Source organism: Protopterus annectens, chromosome 4.part0 (genome assembly GCF_019279795.1).
Source record: "Protopterus annectens isolate FY-2018-M chromosome 4.part0, PAN1.0, whole genome shotgun sequence".
In the NCBI taxonomy this organism is placed as follows: domain Eukaryota; kingdom Metazoa; phylum Chordata; order Ceratodontiformes; family Protopteridae; genus Protopterus; species Protopterus annectens.
In genome coordinates this window covers 926,821,544-926,844,105 of record NC_056733.1, presented here as the reverse complement: position 1 = coordinate 926,844,105, position 22,562 = coordinate 926,821,544, and the positions used below count along the sequence as shown (strand labels likewise).

The 22,562-nt window shown below is 41.1% G+C and overlaps 1 protein-coding gene across 1 annotated transcript in view; it reads left to right on the top strand.

The window, feature by feature from the left end:
- Window positions 1–22,562, top strand: part of GCN1 (GCN1 activator of EIF2AK4) — a gene marked incomplete in the record, with an annotated part of 2,100,248 nt that overhangs the window by 1,311,659 nt on the left and 766,027 nt on the right. Inside the window, 1 exon segment of the mRNA XM_044068902.1 lies at window positions 9,292–9,360. Within this exon segment, the coding sequence (XP_043924837.1) occupies window positions 9,292–9,360 (69 nt within the window).

Here is a 22,562-nt window from a genome sequence, read left to right as displayed (position 1 = left end):
TTGCATCGTATACTAAAGGAAAAAATAAAATCTTTTCAGGAACTAGTTAAATCCGTTAAATTGGAAAAAGCACTCCTCCTATTACAGCCTATTCATCTAAACCTTAATCTCATGCTGAACAGAAATATGATTAATTTGTCCGTCTACCCTCAAATTAAAGAATATGCCTTATGGGATATCCATAAGTATAGGGATTTATCACTCAAAAAATTATGAGATACCCTAAATTTATCTAAAAATATATATCATAATTCTGCGCCAGTTAAGGGAACTTATTGCCTCTCTGCCTTATGCTCTCATAAATGAAGTAGATATCAATTAGGTCTATAAATTAATGGAAATTTTAACCAGTAACAAGAGCATGTTATCCCTAGCATATAAGTATATCAACTCAATACTTCAAGATAAAGTGTTGTTTACAGACTATTGGAACCAGCAAGGATCAAACCTATCCGATGAACAGAAATTATCTGCCATTAAATCTACTCTTTTTTTTTTTTTTTTTCCCCCATTTAAGAAACACCCAATTCATGATCACCAATAATCCATACTTCATGCCAGTCCGCTTAAACAAATGTAACCTGAATATTTAACTGCATGCCCCTGCTGTTCCTACCCTCAAGCTGACATTATACATATTTTATGGTTTTATAGATACTCCCACACCATTTGGTGCTCCCTCAAGGTGAAAGATAAAATGGGATACCACAAATCAACCCTGTCATGGGAGATGGCACTTTTACATATCTCAAGTAATAATTCTTCGAAATTTAAATTTCACATCGTAATAACTCTTTACTAGTTAAATTCTACGATGTTCTTCATCTCACATTGCTGCAGTCCTAACACTTGGGTAGTCCGCTGTCCCTCGGTCGGCCCGAATATCAGAGTATAAGGCTGACGTCGGTCAAGGCGCATTTGACTGACATCAGAACGTCAGGGTACAAATGCGCATGACCGACGTCATATCCTCAGTCTTTTTTGCCGCATGGTCCGATGCAGAAGCAGTGTTGCAAGTGCCGTCATGCTCTGAAATTTTTCGAATTCGGAGCTTCAGACCGAAGTCAGAGTTGGTTAAGTACCCCGTTGGGGAATATTTTGGTTTTTTCTTGCCTCAGTGGTTTACCGGATGTCAGAAAAAGTGAATAACTGTATTTCTTGTGGGAAACAGATACCGCATAGGGATTACCATAATTTGTGTATACCTTGTTTGGGACCTGAGCACGGCGTTGTTGGATGTCGCTTTTGTGCTAGGTTCAATAAACGCACTATTAAGCGAAGGTTAGATTGTGCCACTTTGGTCTTTAGGAAGCGGTGCAATTACAATATGCCATCGGATGCTCCGACGCCGGCTTCCTCAAAGAAGCGCAAAGACAAGGCAGTCAAACCTAGGTTAGAGGAGTCGTCCGAACCGGACGCCGGTTCTTTAGAGACGTCAGTGGAACCGGTGGTTCCGACGGAGGCCTCTCTGGAGTCCCAGGGAGAAACTTTGATTTTACAGGATGTGGCCTCCCAGGAGGCAGGTCAGGCTGCAGGGGCTTCTCAGATAACTGTACTCCCCTCCCTTCCTAAGGTGTCTAGGCCCTCTCTTTCTGTTTCCAAGGCTTCTCCTAGAGGCAGGTCTAGTTTAGCTTCTGTGGGTGTCACTCCTAGTTCTTCAGGTTCTGTGCCCAAGAAGCACATGCTTAAAATGGCAGAAGATTTAATTACTTTAATTAGAGGCTCTATGCCCCCTCCTGATAAGAGGCCTAGGATGGAACCAGTGTTGGGGATTATGAGCAGGCTTCGGATGTGTCTGAGTCTTCGGCTGAAGACTTGCAGGAGTATTCTCCTTATTCTGATTCTGATGTGGATGATTCTACTCCTTCTGCTTCTCCTCCTGAGGATTTTTCTTTTTCAGAGACTCTTCATTCCATGAGAGAGCATTTTAAATGGGAAGGTCAGGACTTCTCTGATTCCAGGAAAAGGCTTAGGAATTTTTGTTTTTACCCCAGCATAGGCCTTTGGCTATACCTCCTGTTCTGAATGTGGTGGAAGATGTGTTTGCAGAGGCTTCTCTTAATCCTGATTCTTTGCCTCCTGCGCCTGTTAAACCAGATAGGTATTACAGGGTGCCTGAAGCTCATAAGTATCTTTTTAAGAGTCCTAGGGCAGACCCAGAAACTGTTAGCCAGGGGCCTAAGGGTGTTAAGGCTTCTGTAGTCAAGAATCCGGTTCCTGCAGATAAAGAGGCTAGGGCCTTGGATAGATGGGGAAAGAAAGTTTATACTTCTTCCACTCTTGCCATGAGAGCTTTGAATTGCCAGTTTCACATGTTGAAATATCAGAATTATCTCCTTTCACAATTGAAGTCTAAGGTTGATGCTCTGGCGGAAGGTATTGATTGTAAAGAGTTACAAGATTTAGTGCATGTTTCTGAACAGGTGGGTAAGCATTCTTTGCAATGTGGTTTTGATGCTGTACAGGCCTCGTCTAGGGTGGCTGCCACTGGGTCAGTTCTTCGCAGGCATGCCTGGCTGAGGGATCAAAATTTATCTGACCATGTTAAAACAAGGATTTTGGATGCTCCTTTACAATCTGATGTCTTGTTTGGTTCTCCTGTTGAAGCAGTTTTAAAGAAAATGGAAGACTAGGCTAAGTCTATGCAGACTGTTAAAGATTTTTTGCAGGTTCAGCCTCCAAAGTTTAGTAGAAATTGGCCTACTAAGGGGTGGACGTATCCTTCTTATGATTCCCAGTCTAGGGGTAGATCTAGACGTGGCAGGGGCAGAGGTCAGGGCTCTTTCAGGCCTAGAACAGGAGTTCTCCTGCACAGTCTTCGGTGAGGGCAGGGGTCAGTCCTTTCGTAAACAGACCCAATGACCTACCTTTTCAGCTGCCAGAACCTTCTCGCCTGGCAGCACCTTTGGGAGGAAGGTTGGCACTTTTCAAAGAAAATTGGAGTATAATTACCCAAGACAGATGGGTATTGGATATCATACACCACGGTTACAGGTTTTATTTCCATACCTTGCCTCCTTTCAAAGGCATGCCAGACATTCCTCCTCAACAAAGAATAGAGGCTCACAAGCAAATTTCTCTGTTACTCCAAATAGGGGCCATACAGCCGGTTCCTATGCCAGAAAGGGGCCTAGGATTTTATTCTCGCCTGTTCCTAGTACCAAAAAAGGGGAACACGTGGAGACCAATTTTGGATTTATCTATCCTCAACACTTATCTGGACATTCCCAAGTTCAAAATGTTGACGTTACAACAGCTTTTACCTCTACTGGGCAAGGATCACTGGATGGTAACTTTGGATCTCAAGGAGGCTTACCTCCATGTTCCTATCAGACTAAGTTGCAGGAAGTATCTGCGTTTTGGACTGGGACTTCTCACTATCAGTTCTCTGCATTGCCCTTTGGCTTATCTACTGCGCCCAGAGTATTCACGAAAGTTCTGGCTCCAGTGATAGCTTTCTTCAGGCTAAAAGGGATACAAATCTATCCTTATTTGGACGATTGCCTGATTCTGGCTCAAGGAAGGGACGAGCTTCTTCATCATTTGGATTATGTGATAGCAGTGCTAAGATGCCTGGGGTATTCTGTGAACGAAATAAAGTCCAGTCTAGTACCCTCTCAAGACATGTGCTTTCTGGGTGTAAGACTGAATACAGCATCCCATATGGCCTTTTTAACCCCGGACAAACAAAAGAATCTTTCCCTTTACTTCCATCAGCTATCTCTTCAGTCCGGGCTGACTGCAAGGACAGTCCTTCAAGCCTTAGGGTTCATGGCATCTTGTATTCTGGTGCTTCCCAATGCCAAACTGCATATGAGGAAGCTGCAATGGTATCTCAAAAATGTATGGACACAGCACTGCCAGGATCTGGACACTGTCATTCAAATAATACCTTGCATTCAAAAGGAATTTTTGTGGTGGGCTCAGGAATGTCACCTAAACAAGGGACTCTCTGTGACCCGGCCAGAGGCGAGTCAGATTTTAACGACAGATGCCTCAGACAAAGCTTGGGGAGCTCATCTAAATGGAAAGTGGATACAAGACAAGTAGCCTGTCAGACTACAGCATCTACATATCAACTTGAAGGAGATGTTAGCAGTCCAGTTTGCATTAATAGCTTTCAAGGATTTACTTCTTCCAGGGCAGGTGTTGATTCTAACAGACAACACAACTGTCATGTGGTACATCAACAAGCAAGGGGGAACACATTCTTATCCTCTATGCAGGCAAGCAATGATTTTGTGGGAGACTGCTCTCAGTTTACAACTAAATCTTCAGGCAAGGTTTCTGCCGGGAGCACAGAACTCCTTAGCAGATGTGTTAAGCAGACAAATCATGGATCCCCACGAGTGGAAACTGGATCTTCATGTATTTCAGAAATTGACAGTGTCATGGGGAACTCCAGACATAGATCTGTTCGCTTCTCCACTGAACCACCAGCTGCCAAAGTTTTGCATGAAGAGGTTTCATCCCACAGCTTGGAAAGTGGATGCTCTTTCTTTCAGTTGGAAAAATCTTCATGTGTATGCCTTTCCACCTCTGCCTCTCCTCCCAAAGGTACTTCTGAAGGTCAGACAGGACAAGCCAAGGATGATTTTGATAGCTCCAGATTGGCCTCGACAGCACTGGTACCCATTACTGAGAAGTCTAGTACGGAAGCCTCCATGGCCTTTGCCTTTGATTCCACACCTGTTGTCCCAGGAGGACAGTCATTTGCTCAATGTCAAACTTCACTCTCTTCACCTAACAGCCTGGCATATTCTGTTTTGAACCATAGAGGGTCTCATCTTCCACAACAAGTTTTGAATGTGATTTTGGAAGCTAGAAGGCCTAGTACAAGGAAAGTGTACGCAGATAAATGGAAGAGATTTTTGTTTTGGAGTGTAGCAAAGGATTTGGATGTTTCTGAGCCTAATTTAAGTGTGGCTCTTCAATATTTTACTGAGTTATTGGACAAAGGTTTGTCCTTCTCTTCTATTAAGATTCATGCTGCAGCAATTTCAGCTCACTACGACTGTGACCCACCATTGTTTTCTCATCCTTTGTTCAAGCAATTTCTTAGAGGGGCAAAGAATATAAGACCCCCACGAAGAGCTCCTACTCCTGCTTGGGATCTCAATTTTGTGTTGGAGAAACTCACTCTACAACCTTTTGAGCCTGCAGCTACTGCTGAGTTGAAATATTTGTCATGGAAGACTGCTTTTTTGTTGGCCATTACCTCTGCAAGAAGGGTTTCTGAATTGCAGGCCCTTATGGCAGTTGAGCCCTTCTTAATTTTCCATAAGGATAGGGTATCTTTACGTACTAATCCTTCCTTTATGCCTAAAGTGGTTTCTAGTGTGGCTTTAAACCAAACTATTCATTTGCCTACTTTTTATGCAAATCCCCAAAATAAAGGGGAAAAGATTTTGCACACTTTAGATGTACACAGGCAGTTGCGATATTATTTGGACAGAACTAAAGGGTTCAGGCAATCTCAGCAGTTATTAGTTTCTTTTGCTTTGTGTTCTCAGGGCAAGCCCGTGTCAAAACAAACTATTTCTAAGTGGATTGGGTTTTGCATTGCTTTCTGTTATTCCCATCATGGCAAAGAGATTCCAGCTGGGATTAGGCCTCATTCCACTAGGGCTACTGCCACTTCAACAGCTTTTTGAGGGGTGGCAACTAAGGATATTTTGGAGGCAGCTACTTGGAGTTCAGTGCATACTTTCTCTAGGCATTACCACCTTCCACTGTACTCTAAATCCAGGGCTGGTTTTGCCACTGCTGTTTTGCAGGGCATTTTGGCAGCTCCTGCTTCATTATAGTTTAGCCATCCTCCCTTACCTCTGCTTTGGGATTCTACCCAAGTGTTAGGACTGCAGCAATGTGAGATGAAGAACATAGTACAGTTTTGTACCTACCATAAATGTAGATGTTCAAGATCCACATTGCTGCAGTCCAATTTACCTCCCTCCTTCCCTCTGTAGTTTGAGGCGGTTGTGTGGGCTGGGTTATCAATCTGAGGTATATTGTATATGTTGTTTATATTGTACATATTTTTAGTGTTAGGTTGGTTGATTGTTTGGTTGTTGTCTGTGTGTTTTGACCTTTCTTTTTAGGGTCTTCTGACATCTGGGGCAAGAAAAGACTGAGGATATGACGTCGGTCATGCGCATTTGTACCCTGACGTTCTGATGTCAGTCAAATGCGCCTTGACCGACGTCAGCCTTATACTCTGATATTCGGGCCGACCGAGGGACAGCGGACTAGCCAAGTGTTAGGACTGCAGCAATGTGGATCTTCGAACATCTACATTTATGGTAGGTACAAAACTGTACTTTACCAAGCATTGGTTAGATTGTACTAAGATGTCATGGATTGGCTTCAGGAACTTGGCGGTTAAATACATAACTTCACAAAAACTTTTAATAATAAGTCTTAAGAACCTGTTTACAGAAATTCTGGAATACTCTATTTGAACTTTTGTCTGATAATTAAAATTCTTTGGTACCGTTAGTGGCTAAATTTAAGAACCATTTCTATATATGTTTCGGTAACCTTCCCCTCTCGCTTTGCCCTTTTGGCGTGTAGCTCCGAATAAAGTATTCATGTTTATCTTATTTTATTTAAATTTACTGAATTGTGATCATAGGCAGTGTTTTTTTAGCTTAATTGAAGCTTCTACTTGATTGATTAAATATATTTCAAGTATTTTAGTCCAGGGGGTTATCCCAAAGCAGCACTTTGTATATATTATAGATAACAATTGTCTTTGTATGTTATCCTCTGTATGAACAGTCATGTTGATCTGTATTTCTCTTTTGCTCTTTTTTGTTGATGTATATAGAATGGAATTTAATAAAAGTTCAATTTGAAATAAAAAGTATACTTTGTTTTTGTGTTGTAGGTGATTCTTTCTCAGTAAATGGGGTTTGAAATGACAATACAAAGAAGGGGAGTACCGTTCTAGCTTGATGTGTGATGTCTTGGAGCAAGTCGGCAGCCCCCCCCCCCCCCCATGTGTGGGAAAGACAGAAAAGTCAGAAGTTTCAAGTTATAGAAGACCTCTGTGGCAGTCAGATAAGAGTACATAGGTGTTTTCAGTGTGCATTGCAACCTAGTTGTAGATCTGATGGCCAGAGCAGAGTACCAAGCAAAATCTTTTTACGTCAGATGAGATTCTCCTAAATGCACATCCATCGTTTCCCTTGTTTGTGACTTTTTTCCAGGGTAAAATCCATTAGTGACTCCCTGCTGCGTTGAGGAGCAGGAGTCCATTTCTTTGGTACCTTCCATTACACTGGGGTATTTAAGATCATCTTGCATTGTAAAAAGCGTTTCCTTCTGTCTCCCCCAGAATTTTTGCATTTCATGAAGGTCTCTCTCTTTCCATCTGGAATGTTTTTCTTGTGTCTGTATTGTTAGATTTGGTGCATCTTGACAGTTGTAGAGAAGAGGAACCTCCCACAACTAGAAATGGTGTTTTACTGTTTGCTAAAGGTGAGCCCTGTGATTAGCTTAGCGTTCCTTGATGTCATAATGCTTTGGAAGGTGGTTTGTAGGTAATGCCTTACAGTAGGTACTACTGCACCTAACAGTTTTTCATACTTAGTCAGCCATTTTTAAACCTTTTAATGACCATTTGCCTTTTAATGACTTTGCTGTCACCCATTCTATTTATTTACTTTTTTATGTATGTATGTGTTTGTTTTGAAAGGAGGATAGTCTTGCAAGATGGACTGTTCTTCATTCCAAGTAGGATCTGAGCCTGATTTGTATGAACTTTGGCTTAGTGACATTTGCTAGAATTTTTTTTAGGACCCATTAGGATTGGTACTACGGTCTTACCTGTATGGATTAAGGTGTAGTTTACTTCAGAGATACTGTGTGTCCTCGCTTTCTGTAGTAAAAAAAGCTGTAACATTACAATGAATGAGTATTCACTCAGTCCACAGAGGCAGGGTCAGACAATCTTAAGTGCATTTACTTGCTTGTCCTGTTTTCCACCATCAAGCATAGCAGTAGAGTTTGTGTGTAGCCAACATGGCTGGCTTGTCTCAGGCTGAGTCCCTCAGTATTTGGTACACCCCTATGCAGGAGAATGCCTTCTGGAGCTTATGCACCGGTGGCAGTGAATGTTAGCTTGTTTCTGCAAATTGGACACTCTTGGACATTCACTACCTGAGAAATGAAGCCACAGAGACTGAATTGCTGAAAAAAGGAGATTTATGAATACTAATTTTGAGACTGCCATTTCCTGAAATATTTCCTTTTGTCTGAGGTATGGTGATCCTGGAGTAAATATACAAGTTTGGTGTGTGTCTGTGTGTGTGTCTGTGTGTGTGTGTCTGTGTGTGTGTGTCTGTGTGTGTGTGTCTGTGTGTGTGTGTCTGTGTGCGTGTGTCTGTGTGCGTGTGTCTGTGTGCGTGTGTCTGTGTGCGTGTGTCTGTGTGCGTGTGTCTGTGTGCGTGTGTCTGTGTGCGTGTGTCTGTGTGCGTGTGTCTGTGTGCGTGTGTCTGTGCGTGTCTGTGTGCGTGCGTGTGTCTGTGCGTGCGTGTGTGTGCGTGCGTGCGTGTGTGTGCGTGCGTGTGTGTGCGTGCGTCTGTGTCTGTGTGCGTGCGTCTGTGTCTGTGTGCGTGCGTCTGTGTCTGTGTGCGTGTGTCTGTGTGAGTGTGTGTGTGTCTGTGAGTGTGTGTGTCTGTGGTTTGCCCCTGTAAATAAAGAATTTTAAATGAGAAGAGTGGTGTTTAAAATTTGCTATTCTCCTGATTTTTTTTTTTATATGCATGTCCGCACTTAGAATGCTGACATTTCACTGGGGAGCTGTCCCAGAATGCCCAGATATGGCCTTCCAAGCATGACTGCTCACTAGTAGCTCAGGCTCATTGCCGGACTATGATTCTGGCCCTTCTGAGGGGAGGAGTTTTTTTAATAGTAGTCTGTTGGGATGCAGTTCATACTATTGGCTGGAGGTTGTCAGTTTCACTAGTTTAGGTAGAGTCACCATGTTTGTGTAAACGGTGCAGATCTTGACATCTTCTGATGGTTAGATGCATTTGTGTGTCCTTAGCTTATTAAACCATTGTGTGAAACAGAGTAGATTAAGGTCATGAGAAATGTAGTAATGGGGCGGTTAATTTGGCTGGACAAGATGTTCCATGATTTGTCATTTTATCCCTTAACCTGGATGCACGTTGTATAGCAGTCTTGAAATGGTTGTTTTGTTACTGATAACTGAGTAGTGGCTTTTTAGTAAAGTGTAATGTGTCTTTATATTATTTGTTTGTAACTGACTGTTTCTTGTTGCAGGACCTCTCTCCTTATCTGCCTAGTGTCATACCTGGACTGAAAGCATCTCTTTTAGATCCTGTACCTGAAGTAAGTTAAGTTTTTTTTTTTGAATGTGATGGTCATTCTATGCAGTTAATAGAGATCATATTGTCTTGAAGAGAATGAATTTAAATGTATTTGCTTCTGACCATGCTTTGCGGTCTACAGTGTGTTCAACTTGGCAGTTGGTACTGCTGGGAGAGTGAGGACAATAGGAGGCAGTAGAGAGTACTTAGAGAAAGGGGGTCCTTTAGATGTGTAGTAGATTTAGTCACATGTATTTAAAGGAGAAAAAAATGGAAAAAAAATTTCCAGCAAGTCTTGAACTTTCCTGCATTACTAATGTCTCTGTATCAAAGTTAAGTGGTTACTGTTATTTTCTAATTTGTTATACCCCAAAATGACTTGAAAGGAGGTTGCCATGATTTTGTTTTACAGTCAATGCCTTTGCCTTCCTGATGTCATTTTAGAGGGACAGAAAGAAATCCCTATGATGGAAGGGATCATTTACTGTGGTTTTCTCTCTCATTAGTTTACAACAGTGCAGTGACTGCCTACTTTTCACTGTCTGCATCAGTCTGCATTTTTAATTATTTTGCATCCTTGGATTTTCATTAGTGGCCATCTCTTTTATGCCATTTTAAGGAATGTTTGAATGACAGGCTTGTAAATGTAGCAGAGTTAATTGTTACTTTTTAAAGTAACAACTGTGGTTCAGTATTTGTGTGAGAAATCTGACCTGTGTTTAATTGGTTACTTTGCCGAAATGTTTGTGTTACATTCACAGTTTTAAATGTTCTAGCTAGAATTAAAATCTTTGTTAATCTTCTTTCCCCAACTCATTGACTTGTCTCAACAAAACACTGTAAGCATTGCAAAAATGCTACAACAAACCAACAAAAAAACATGCACTTTTACAGAAAATACAGTCTAGAAAAAGTGCAAAATCAAATACTGACAGAGTAAGAAGAGTTAGATGAACCTGTTTTCTTTATGGCACTGAGAGTTTGATTAAAAGGAAGGATGTCTGCATCTTAAAACTAAGTTTGAAAGCCTTGCCTTTGTTCAGACTCCAGGTTGCACTATTTATCTGAGGTGTGATGCTGGGAATCTGTAACTGATACGGCACATTTAAATGCCATTGTTAAGAAGCATTGTTTTCTTAATGGCTCTGCAGTTGAGACAAGTGACCTGACCTAATTACTCTGCCACTTTTAGTAGCCTTTGTGACACAATAGCTGAGACAAATGCAGGAAAGAAAGGCACATGTAATAAAGTATGTGTTTTCTGTATGTGAAATATTTAGTTTTGGATTACAGGGAAGGAACATCACTTTTTGTAAAGAAAAACTTGACTTTTGGGTAGATTTCTCCTTTAAGGCGACACGAGGATAGTATGCATTGGAGAGTAGTTTGTGTGAGAGAGAGTGGTCCCCAAATTCCATCTGGGACAGTGTTGTGGGTGTCTATTGTGGAGGGGAGTTTATTTGCATGGGTGAATATTGGATAAGTGGGTTTTGAGTCACTGTGGGAGGTTAAGTATTGGGCGAGTTATTTATACAGGTGACTGTTGAAGTTGACTGTTAGCCATTGTGTTTGGCTAGGAAGTCAGGCCAATAGTTGGGCTGAACATTATTTATTGACATTATTTTTTGACATTATTTATTGACATTTGATTACTGGAAAAGTCTGGGTGGGAACCCATTTTCAGCAGAATCCATGAGAGAAAAGCTTCAAAGTATAACAAAACATTTTAAGAACAGTAATTTTATATTCTTTAAAAATAATATAAAGATGTTTGTAGTTTAAATAATTATACCAAATTATACACAATATGAAAACATTGGTTAAAATAGATGTAAATTATATAACAATTATTTCATATTTAGAGAAGTGTTCGCCCATCTATAGAGAAGTTAAAGATAAGTTAGTGTAATGCAAACAGGAACTGCAATATGAAGTGAGGCGAAAAGCAGGTTTATGGTATGTTAGAGAGAAGGCCGATGGAGAGAGAAACTGATAGAAGTAAGGAAGTGAGTGACGAAGGAAGGGAAAAGGTAGGCAAGATGAATAGGCACGTGTTCACGTTTAGGGATATTGTTTATCCTGGTGTTGAGCAAGAACAGAGCCAGCTTTAGCTAGGAAGTGTTTTAGAATGGTTTTGAAGGATGGGAAGGAGGGTGTTTACCTGATGGAATACAGGTAAGGAGTTCAAGGCCTTAGCAACATTGTATCAGTACAGACAGTGCCCATTAGATAGGTCTGTGGGCAGACGGGAGTTTTTGGCCATTGGATCATAAAGACCAAATGAGCACATGGTTGTTTAGAATGTTGGTTTGTGTTAGAGAAGCAGGAGTCTGCTGGATAATTTTATAGGTGGTAAGAAGCTCTGTATATGTTAGTTGATGGGGCAGTTCTAAGCAATATAGGCTTTTCAGCATTATACAGTGGTGGGTTCTGGAAGGGATATTTGCTGCAAATTTAGCAACTTTGTTATAGCATTGTTCATGTTTTGTTGTTTGTGAAGTCTGAAGGTTAGTAAGGATGGGAACATCATAAAGAAGAGTTGGGAGGAGATAAGTAGTAGCAAGTGTAGTTTTAGTTGTGTCAGTGAGAACGTTTTTGGCTGTATAAAGCATCAATAGTTTTAAATGATTTTTTCTTATGCACTTTTGTATATGCAGGTCAGATGTGAGATTATCATCCACCATCACTTCTAATAATTTGATATTAGAAGTGTATTATCAAAGGACAGTGCTTTAAAGTTTGTTTTTTCATTAGGGCGGGATTTGGGGGACAAAGTTGTAGTTTTTTTTTTTTAAGCTTGTTTGTCGGGGGGTTAGCACGAGTTGTGGTTGTGGATTACAGAGCCATGTTTCAGTGGCTGTTAAACTTCTTGTGTAATTTTTTGTAGGTGTGCTTTATCTGATATGCAGTGTGTGAAGTCATTTGTATGCTGTATTAGGGATGCCTGTTGTGTGGAGGGTGTTAGAGGAGAGGTCAAAGGATAGGGCCTTGTGGTACACCGGTGGTGACTGGGAGATAGAGAGCGTGGAGTGCCATTTTACTGAATGATACCTTTCGGACAGGTAGCTTTTGAATCACAGAAGGGAGGGCTGAGAGAGAAGTAATGAGGACATTTGAAGTAGAAGTTTGCCATGACACTGTGTTGAAGGCTTCAGACAAGTTTAGAAATAAGGAGCATATTACTGACCATATCTGTATAGGTTAGAAGTACAGTGTTAGTACTGTGGGAAGGATGGAAGCCATGTTGTGTGGGAGACGGGAGTTCTTCCTGCAGAAGACAGTTTAGCAATCGTTTGAGTACATTAGTCAAGTATTTTAAAGGGGGGCTAAGATTGCTATATATATAAAGTTAGTAATGCCTGTAGAATTTCCTCTCTTGTGCAGAGGGATAACGTGTGACTTTTTCCAGAGAGGAGGAATGTGGGATTCCTGGATTTGACCTATTTATAAGGCCATGATAGGCAGTGGTTTCGGCTATATTTTAAGGTACTCACTTGGAAGGTCATCAGCTGAAGTAGAGCCTGGTTTGAGTTTGATTAGTTTTATATAGGATGTGGGCACAGGTTTCAAGGTAAAAGTGGATGTGGTGATACCCAGTCCTAACCCTGCCCAGCACCCATGTATTGGGGGATCCTTGATTAGAGATGCAGTACTTTCTGTGAAATAAGAGTTGAATTACCTTGCGATTTCGAGTGGTGAGTTATTGGGAGAGGGATAATGGCTGGGATGCAAGATTTCTTTAATGGCTGTCCAGAATTTTTTAGGGTTGTGTTTACTGTTCTGAAATTTATTATAGCATACTTTTTTGTCTGCGTTTATTTTTTGCTACTTGGTACAGTTGCAAAGAATTCTGAAACTTAAGATATTGTGGTGTTTTATATTTTTACTATTCTTTCCATGTTTTTTTTCTCTATCCTGCATTAGCATTCTACTCTCTTTGGGTAGACAAATTGCATCATTTGTTTTTATTTTCTTCTTTCTAGGAGGTACACGGCTTTTTACGATATTCATGGAAGGTGTATTGGATTCATTTACAGCATCATCTAAGGGGAGGACTTTTAGAAAGTCCCACTTAATAGATGATAGGGTAGTAATGAACATTTCTGGGTTAAACCTAGAAAAGGTGCATGTTTTATAAACATGCTGTTTAAGTGGATGTGCAAGATGTCTTATTGTATAAACTGGGAGGTGATCACTGAGACAACCAGATATCGTACCTGTGATGGTGTTTTTGCTGGATCCCTAATATTAGGCTGCAGTCTAATAAGGAATTTGATGTATTGCTTTAATGTGTGGGGCTATTATTTAGCTGTTTGAAACCATATAAATTAATGCTAGTCATAGGTGAATTAGAGTTTATGGGCAAACAGTTGACATTCAGATCAGCTAGTCGTATTTTTTTCTTGTGGAATTGATATGGATATCTAATGTAGGATATCTTACAGTATAGCCATATTGTTTGCCATGAAGGATGTAAAGGCCAGTGATAAGTATTTGTTTGTAATTTTTTTTTTTCAGGAGTGTCCTAAGAAGCTCTATTGAATTGAATTTTGGTATTGGTTTGTTTTAAGGGTAAATGTGGTAGTTGGGAAATATTAAAGCATTACAACTGCCTTTCCTTTTTATACGGTCATTATGGATGATGATATAGCTGGGAGGTGTAATTTTGGAGTCAGTCATGTTATGCTTAATCTAAGTTTCAGTTGCAGTGAGAATATCAGGCTTATGTTGGGTAATCCAGGCATGTAGTTCAGCAATTTTATTTCTTGTGCTTTTAACATTTAGGGCAGCAAAAGTTAGATTGTCAGGGTTGGTGGTTGACTGTTAGGGGGGGTAAGAGTGGTGTGTGGAAGAGAATTATTGGAGCCAAGGATTAGGGTCTTCCTAGAAGGACTTTAGTATATTGGGGCATTGCTGATGCTTGTTTTTTTTGGGAGAGTATTTTTCCTCTCGTTTTGTTTTGGGTTGAAATGAAGTTACTCAGTGTATATTTGGAGTAAAGATGAGGGGCATCATTACATAGTTTTGGTGTGATGTGTGGAGAGTGTAGGGAGGAAGTATGAATAGGTGGTGGGACAGAGCTGGAGAGACGTTGAAAGCTGATAGTCCTGGTCGGATAAGAGATGGATCAGTAGCAGGAGAAGGAGAGGATAAGCTGAAGAGTAGCATGATTAAGTAAAGGATTTGTACTTTATTAATGACGGGCAGTAGGGAAGTAGGAAGCAAGAAGTTACAGGGCAGTAGGTTTTAGTGGTTGCACAGTCTGAAAACTGGTAGAGGGTAGGTAGGAAAGAAGTATTTTCTATAAAGGAAGAGAGGTTGTCCTGGTAACGTCTCTGGAATGTAAGGAATAGAGGGATTTAAAAGGCTAGAGTACGAGGATATAGTTAAAATAGAAGGAAGTGAGGGTTTATTTGGGAAAAGTGGAAGGTATACTGTAGAATAGATGTGTACTGTTAGGGAGGGTGTGTGTGTGAATGAATGCTGTGCAAAGACGTTTGGGAGGGAGAAATGTAGTTGAAAATGGTGCTAAAAGATGAAATGGAAGTTGGGAATTAAATACAAAGAAACCAGAGTGTTTGTATTATAGTAGTAAGGTTGTTTGAGAGGGTGTATATCATAAGTCCAAACGCACAAATGTCCGAACCCTGAAACTTCGAACAGGGAAGTTCGAAGTGTAAAAATAACGAAGCCGCAGAACATTGAATTCTTTCCCAGGTAAAGAATTTGGTGGGCCCTTTCCACGGCTTTGCTATTTCCTCCATTGTGGTGCGATCTCGGAGTTGGTATATTTAAGTAGGACGGTGTTAAGGGCATAAGCCCCCATGTTGGGTGTGGGGGGCAAAGCCCCCCACATTAGAAACAGTATGTACTGTTCGTGTGTTTCCACGTTTTGTAACGGAACAGTGTTTGTTTTTTTTTCCCTGGGGGAAAAAAAATCACTTTTCTGAGTGTTCGAAGTTTTCAGTTTACAAACTTTTGGATTCAATATTTACATAGTCAAGGTTTTGACACTTTGAGTATGTGATATAGTCCCGTTTGGGGAAGGTTAGGAAACCATAGTCATAAGTGAAATGTGTATGTGGGAAGTATAATCGAGTAAGAGGGGGTGGATGGTGCTTAGGGGTAGGGAAGTGTAGCAGGCTTCACACCCTCAAGTGAAATTATAACATGTTTACTAAACATTTTGCTTTAGCTTTTGTCCACCTAAACCTCTTGGACACCCAAGTAACAAGTTCCAGCAACCGGCACATGCTACTGACACTACACCTCTGTCCACACATAGCCTTAGGAAGACTTGTCATGGCTGTGTGCGTCATGCAGCCGCACACAGTATTATTCTGGTTATACACTGTATTGTCCCTAGGATTGTCTTTTATCTGTTGTCAGTATTCATAATCTGGTAAAGGTTCTTAAATATTTCTTTTTCCAAATAAAGCTACAATGTTGTGGTTGTCTGTGTAGGGGCAGATTGCATTATGATATGTGATGTGGCAAAGGTCTGTTGATCTCTCCTTTCCTGCAAATAAAACTACAACCTTGTGATAGTCCTTGAAGGGTTAAATGATCTTAGGTGTCCTACCCCAAAGGAGATGCAGAAGCATCTTTATCTCCTGCTAATTAACATTTTCATAAATGATCTGCATGCAGCAAGCAAGTAAGTATTCTGTCACAGTACAGTATGAGGATGAGTCAGCTGTAATCTGCACTGACAAAACCATAAACCTATTACAACAGCATACCCAAGAATCATTCACATTCATCAAAACCTGGATCAGCAACCATTAGCTAATAGTTAAATGACCGGACTAATTCTGCCCCCCCCCCCCAAAAAAAAAAAAACTATCTAGCCAGAAATCAAAATCAGTATTTACCATAACTAAAAAATGAACTTGTTTCCCATGCCAAGCCTTTTGGAGTTATTGTTGATGAAAGTATAACATTGTATTACCATGTTAAAGTAGTAATACAAAAAACCCATCAAAAACTTGTTGCTGTTTATAGGACCAAACCTTTCCCATCTGTCCATGCACAGAAAATATGGCCACATCTTTCCTTCTCGCTACTCTTCCCTATGCTTCCACTGTAGTGATCAGTCTGCAAGCCTCCTAAACAATCTATTCTAATAAAGAAATGTTGCAACAGAGTTTGCAGCCAGTATGAACTACAGATACTGTCTTGGCCTCACTGTTAAGCAGCTGTGCCAACTATAGGTACTTCACCCTCACCCACAATCTTGTATAGTAACCTGAACAATGCCATGGACTGAGTAATGTCCTTCAGGATAGGTACTTCACCCTCACCCACAATCTTTTATACTAACCTGAACAATGCCATGGACTGAGTAATGTCCTTCAGCATAGGTACTTCACCCTCACCCACAATCTTGTATACTAACCTGAACAACGCCATGGACTGAGTAATGTCCTTCAGCATAGGTACTTCACCCTCACCCACAATCTTGTATACTAACCTGAACAATGCCATGGACTGAGTAATGTCCTTCAGCATAGGTACTTCACCCTCACCCACAATCTTGTATACTAACCTGAACATTGACCACAGGGCTCGCCCTGTCAAACCCAGTTTGAGTAATGGTCCTGTAACTGTCTCTTCCTAACGCAACATTTATCTGTTGCTAGTGTGAGGCCCCTATCTCAACATTCCACAGCAAGAACAACAGACTTTTAGGCATCAGCAGCTTTTACAGAGACCACCAGTATTTACACATTTTACATAGAATAAATGTATTAACTCTTAACCCTTTAAGTGCAGAATTGTACACTATACTATTTGTACATTTCTCTAACATTTCCCCCCTTTTAATACTTTGTTCTTATTGTTTAATGAGTCTAAAACAAGTCCATTTCATCTCTTGACCATTTCCACCCAGGGCCTTGCAGTCAGAGAGTCATTCATCTTAGGCTCAAGTAAACAATTCTTCCACCTCCAGTTTTAGTAGTACTTCATATTCAGTATTTTGTTGGTACAAGGTCTTTGAGACTGAGGCATCTATAGTGCTTTTTACCAGTCCACGCATGCAAGGGACACAGCAGCATCCACAGAACATCAATATCGCTGCTCCAACGCAAATGGCAATCAGCTGATTCACCAGGACACTGCCCCATCCCCCAAACCATCTCTGGAAAAAATCTGTTAAAGGATTTTGACCTGGCTTGGTCAAGGCAGATACTTGCTGAATCACTTCGAGATGGCTATCTATTTCGTGTTCATTGTCTGGGATAAATGAACAGCATTCCTCTTGGATTAGCACGCAAGTACCTCCTTTGGCCGCCTGGGTGAAATCAAGAGCCATACGATTTTGAAGTACTACTGCTCTCATAGTGGTCAGTTCATCTGTCACCAATTTTAAGGTGGAAAAGTTTGCATTGCTCAATGTTTCAAGCATCTTGGGCAACTTTCTCCGTTCCCAAATCGATTTTACCACTCCATACTGAGGTAGTATGCCGGCCCATGATATGATGTCATCACAGAGAGCCATGTGGGACAGTCCTTTATCACTGATGTGAGCCAGGTCATGGTGATATATCCATGATATATCGATTCGGCCTACTGGATTGGCAGGTTTTTTAACTTCTCGAACATTTCGGATTTTCCCTTGAGGTAAAGTTAACGTGTCGTATAGCTGAAACTAGGTAGCCCAAAAAGCAGCTTCCAGACCATATATGCCTTTCTTCCACACACAAAATAACAATCTTCCACTGTAATGGTGATGTTGATAAACATGAAGCGAGCCCCAAAGTCCTGCTGTCCTCGGAACATTTTCCAGTAGACAGTTTCCATTTCCTGGACAAAGTTAGCTATAGAGTTTTTAACAAGTTTCCTTATATATGAGAAATTTGCCACACAACCCGAATTGTCTGCAGTGCAGTTATAGACCACTGTTTTGTTACAATGGCTCCACCCTACCCTAGTTTTATCAAGTTTCTGAAAGCACACAGTTCCGTTTTGACGGAGGGACAGCTGTAAGGCAGCCGCATTTGCAGACGTAATATTAGCTGTCTTGATCAACAAGCTTGTCCATGTCTCTGTAACATTTAGTGGAGATGCCACAAAAGGTAATCCTTCATGTGCAGTTGGTATAGCTGCACAGATCCAACAATTAGAAACATTAAGGGTATCTGCATATGCGCACTTGATAGCCTGATATGTGTTTAAAGCAGGATGCCATGCTGCACACTTGCTAGGTTCAGTAAATGTGGCGGAAAAGAGAAATGGCCATAGCAGAAAAACAATGACCATAATAATAGTCAGAGATTACCACACAATATTTTTGTGGAAAGGGTTGTCGTTCCAGTGTTCTGTTTTCTTCGGTTTTCCCAAAAGGATGGAATTCAACTTTCTTTGGTGCAATCATGTCGCTTAATCTGGGTATTTTTATCTTATTCTCTACCCTATAGGACCTTAGCACCGATGATTACTTCACTGGGTTTGAGACAGATCAGTTCCTATTGATCTGACCCCCCCCCTTTGTAGCCAAACTTTTGTGCTTAGGGTCCCAGTGGAGAGGTAAGATCTTTACCCAATTCGAATCTCTTCACTAACTTGCAGTGTCTCAGATGGATCCACGAAGCTCGCTCTGCAATCTTGACTGCAGTCGGTGTTGAAAGAAGCACCTGGTAGGGACCTTCCCACTTTGGTGATGCCCAGTTCTTCTTCTTCACGATTTTGATCCACACCCAATCTCCTGGCGTCACTGTTACTTCCGGTGTCTTAGTCTGCTCTGAACCTGAAACAGAATTAGACTGCAACAGATGTTTAGAATTTAACAGTTTCTTCATATATTCAGCTAATGTAAGATCAGCTTCCTGGTCTGAAGGCATGAGAGGTTTCCATTGGGGTGTACAATACGCCCTCCCATACAGTTTCTCATATGGGGTCAGCCCTTTTGCTGAGGGAACTGTTCTCATGTTCACCAGTGCCAGGGGTAAACAGTACAGTCAGGTTTTCCTAGTTTCAGCCATTAGTTTCCTCAGTTTACTTTTAAGTATACTATTATGTCTTTCGTCCAACTCTGCAGACTGAGGATGATAAGCACAATGATTTTTTAGAGAAATACCAAAAAACTTACTTAGCTGTTGTATAGTTTGGTTTACAAAGTGTGTTCCATTGTCACTATATTCTTTCCGGAATGCCAAACCTAGGAACAATTTCTTTCACAAGAACCTTTGCTACTGTAGCTGCATCCGGGTTCCTGGTTGGAAAAGCTTCCACCCACCTCAAGAACATATCTATAATGACAAGGCAGTAGTTCTTATTTTCACATTTATTTAACTCTATAAAATCCATCCAAGTGGTGTGAAACGGGTATGGTGGTGTGGGGAAACTCCCTTGACTGGGCCGTATTGCTCCTTGTGCATGATATTGATTGCAAGTCTGACATGCTAAACAAAATTTTTTTTAGAGTAGTTTGAAAATCCATATGCAGTGAACACAAGGTTCACTATCTGTACCATTCCCCCTGTTGAGACATGGCACTGCCCATGGCTCAATAATGCTGCATAACGAAAAAGATTAGAAGGTAATATTGGTTTCCCTTCTTTTGAGATGTACAAACTGTCTCTGAAGACGGCCCCCTGCTTTAACCAATGCCTTTTTCCTACCTGTGTGGTCAATGATTGCATTGTTTGTAGCATGTCCAAATTTAGACTTTCAGAGGGTTCTAAATCTTCTACAAGGTGTAAACAAGCTTCTGCGGCTGCTTGCTTTGCAGCAGCGTCAGCTCTTGCATTACCTTTTGAAATAACATCCTGCTGTTTTGTGTGAGCTGCACATTTGCAGATAGCTAAACACTGAGGTAATTGAATGGAGTTTAAAAGATCTAATATAAGCTGTGCATGATTTATGGGTTTACCAGTTGATGTAATCATACCTCGGTTTTTCCGTTGCTGTGTAAACACATGCACCATGGAAAAAGCATATTGATTGTCAGTAAAAACATTTGCACGCTTTCCTTTAGCTAAAGTACATGCACGAGTGAGTGCAATCAATTCTGCTGCCTGTGCGGACAAATGTCGTGGTAAGGGTTTTGCCTCGATAACCTCTGTGTCAGATACTACAGCATAGCCCACTAGGTTTTGTCCTGCTGGGTTCTTTTTGCATGAGCCATCTACATAATATGTCAGATCAGCATCTGTTAAAAGTATATCTGTGAGGTCTTTCCTAGGTAATGCTGTCTGCTCGATCTCCTGCAGGCAGTGATGTGCAGTACCATCTACAGGGGTAGGGAGCAGAGTTGATGGATTCAGGGTTGTGCACCGTTCAATTGTCATGTGAGGCTGGCTCAGCAAAACAGTCATGCAGTAGAGATGTCTAGCTGGGGAAATGTATGCTACCTTTTCTTGTAACAAAATTGCTACTGCATGAGGGACCCTTAGGGTGAGTGGGTGAAACAAAACCACTGAGGGCGAAGCCTGTACTGCCATAGCAGCTGCAACAACCGCTTGAACACAATGGGGTAAGGACTGTGCCACTGTATCTAACTGTGATGAATAATAAGCAATGGGACATTGCTTATCCCCATGTTGTTGCGTCAGGACTGATGTCATATAGCCGTGCTTACAGTCTACAGTTTGAAAAAGCGCTTGTGATAATTTGGTAACCCCAAGACAAAAGAAGACGTTATTTATTGTTTTAAATTACAAAAGGCTGAATCCGCCTCTGGTGTCCAAATCATCGGGTCCTGTGCTGCCATAGGCTTTTTGTATATGAGGTCAGACAAGGGTGCCACTTCCAAAGCATAGTTTGGAATCCAACTTCGACAGAAGTTAGTCGTACCCAAAAAGGACATAATTTCCTTTTTGGTAATGGGTTTTGGAGCCTGCAAAATAGCTATTTTTCTGTCCTCATCCAAGGTTCTACCTCCATCAAATATTATGTAGCCCAAATATCGGACCTGCTTTTTCCAAAGCTGCAATTTTTCCTTGTTTACCTTGTGTCCCTTCATAGCAATGCTAGGGTGTCTTCTTGGCAAGCTTGTAAAGTGGGGGCTGCTAATAAGATATCATCTACATAAAGATGACTATTTTTCAGTGGGCTAAATCTTGCTAAGTTACTTGACATCTCTTGTGAGAATATCGTGGGGCTCTCACAATAACCCTGCGGTAGTCGAGTGTATGTGTATCTTTTACCCTGATACGTAAATGCAAACCAGAATCTACTGTCCAGATGTATCGGAATTGAGAAAAATGCATTACTAGTATGTACTATAGAAAAATATTTCTGATGGGGTTTTAACACATTTAAGAGTGTGTGTGGATCAGGTACAGGAGGTGCCCTTGGTATTACTGTCTCATTTACGGCCTGCAGGTCTTGAACCATGCGCCACTCTCCATTTGCTTTCTTAACTGAGAACAAAGGTGTGTTACATGGTGAATCAGGAGATTCAATTAACACACCACCTTTGAGGAGTGCAGCTGTAACGGGCTTTATCCCTGCCTCTGCATCTTTTCTCAACGGGTATTGTCATTTTTGAGGTCTAAATGTTGAATTTGGGGTAATCACCACTGGTCCTGTCGTGTGAATAAGGCCTACATCTGATTTTCCTGTGGACCACAGTTTGTCAGGAATACCTTTCAGAGGATTCTCTTCCTCCTTTAACAGGAGTGTTTGTCAAATATTTTTGCGAAAATGCAGGTGTACTGCTGCCTTAGTTTGAGTTACTCAGTTCAATTTTTGTACCTGCACTCCCTGCTCTGAAAGTTCCTCCCTGGTCTGTTTTTCCCATCTGGTAATCTTCCTGCCCAACTCTACCCATTTTGTGTTTCTGTCTTTTTAGTGAGGCTCACATGTGGTAGGAGTTCAGATTTGTAAAGTGCTGTTATTTCTTTAGGCAGAGAGCAGCTGGCTATGCTATTTCCCATTGTGTCCCAGTATAGGTTACGTAACACTAGCCTTGCTGTGAGATATTTAAACAGCTTATCTCTATAGTCTTCATCTGGCCCTTGTGTGTCACGAAAATACAAGGTGCAGTGCAGTAATGGCTGCTTCTTAATATCTAATGAGGGAAATTTACTAATGGACAAATCCATTAATTCCTTGGTTACAGTCCCTGGGCCGGTAGTAATCAGGTCCTGACTGTACCAGTAAAACATCTCACCTCTTGGCTGCACTACACAGGTATCATGCACTTTACAGATGTCAGTCTGTCGTTGTGCTTGCATCCCTTGCATAGTCGGAATCACTACTCTGCCAAATAACTGC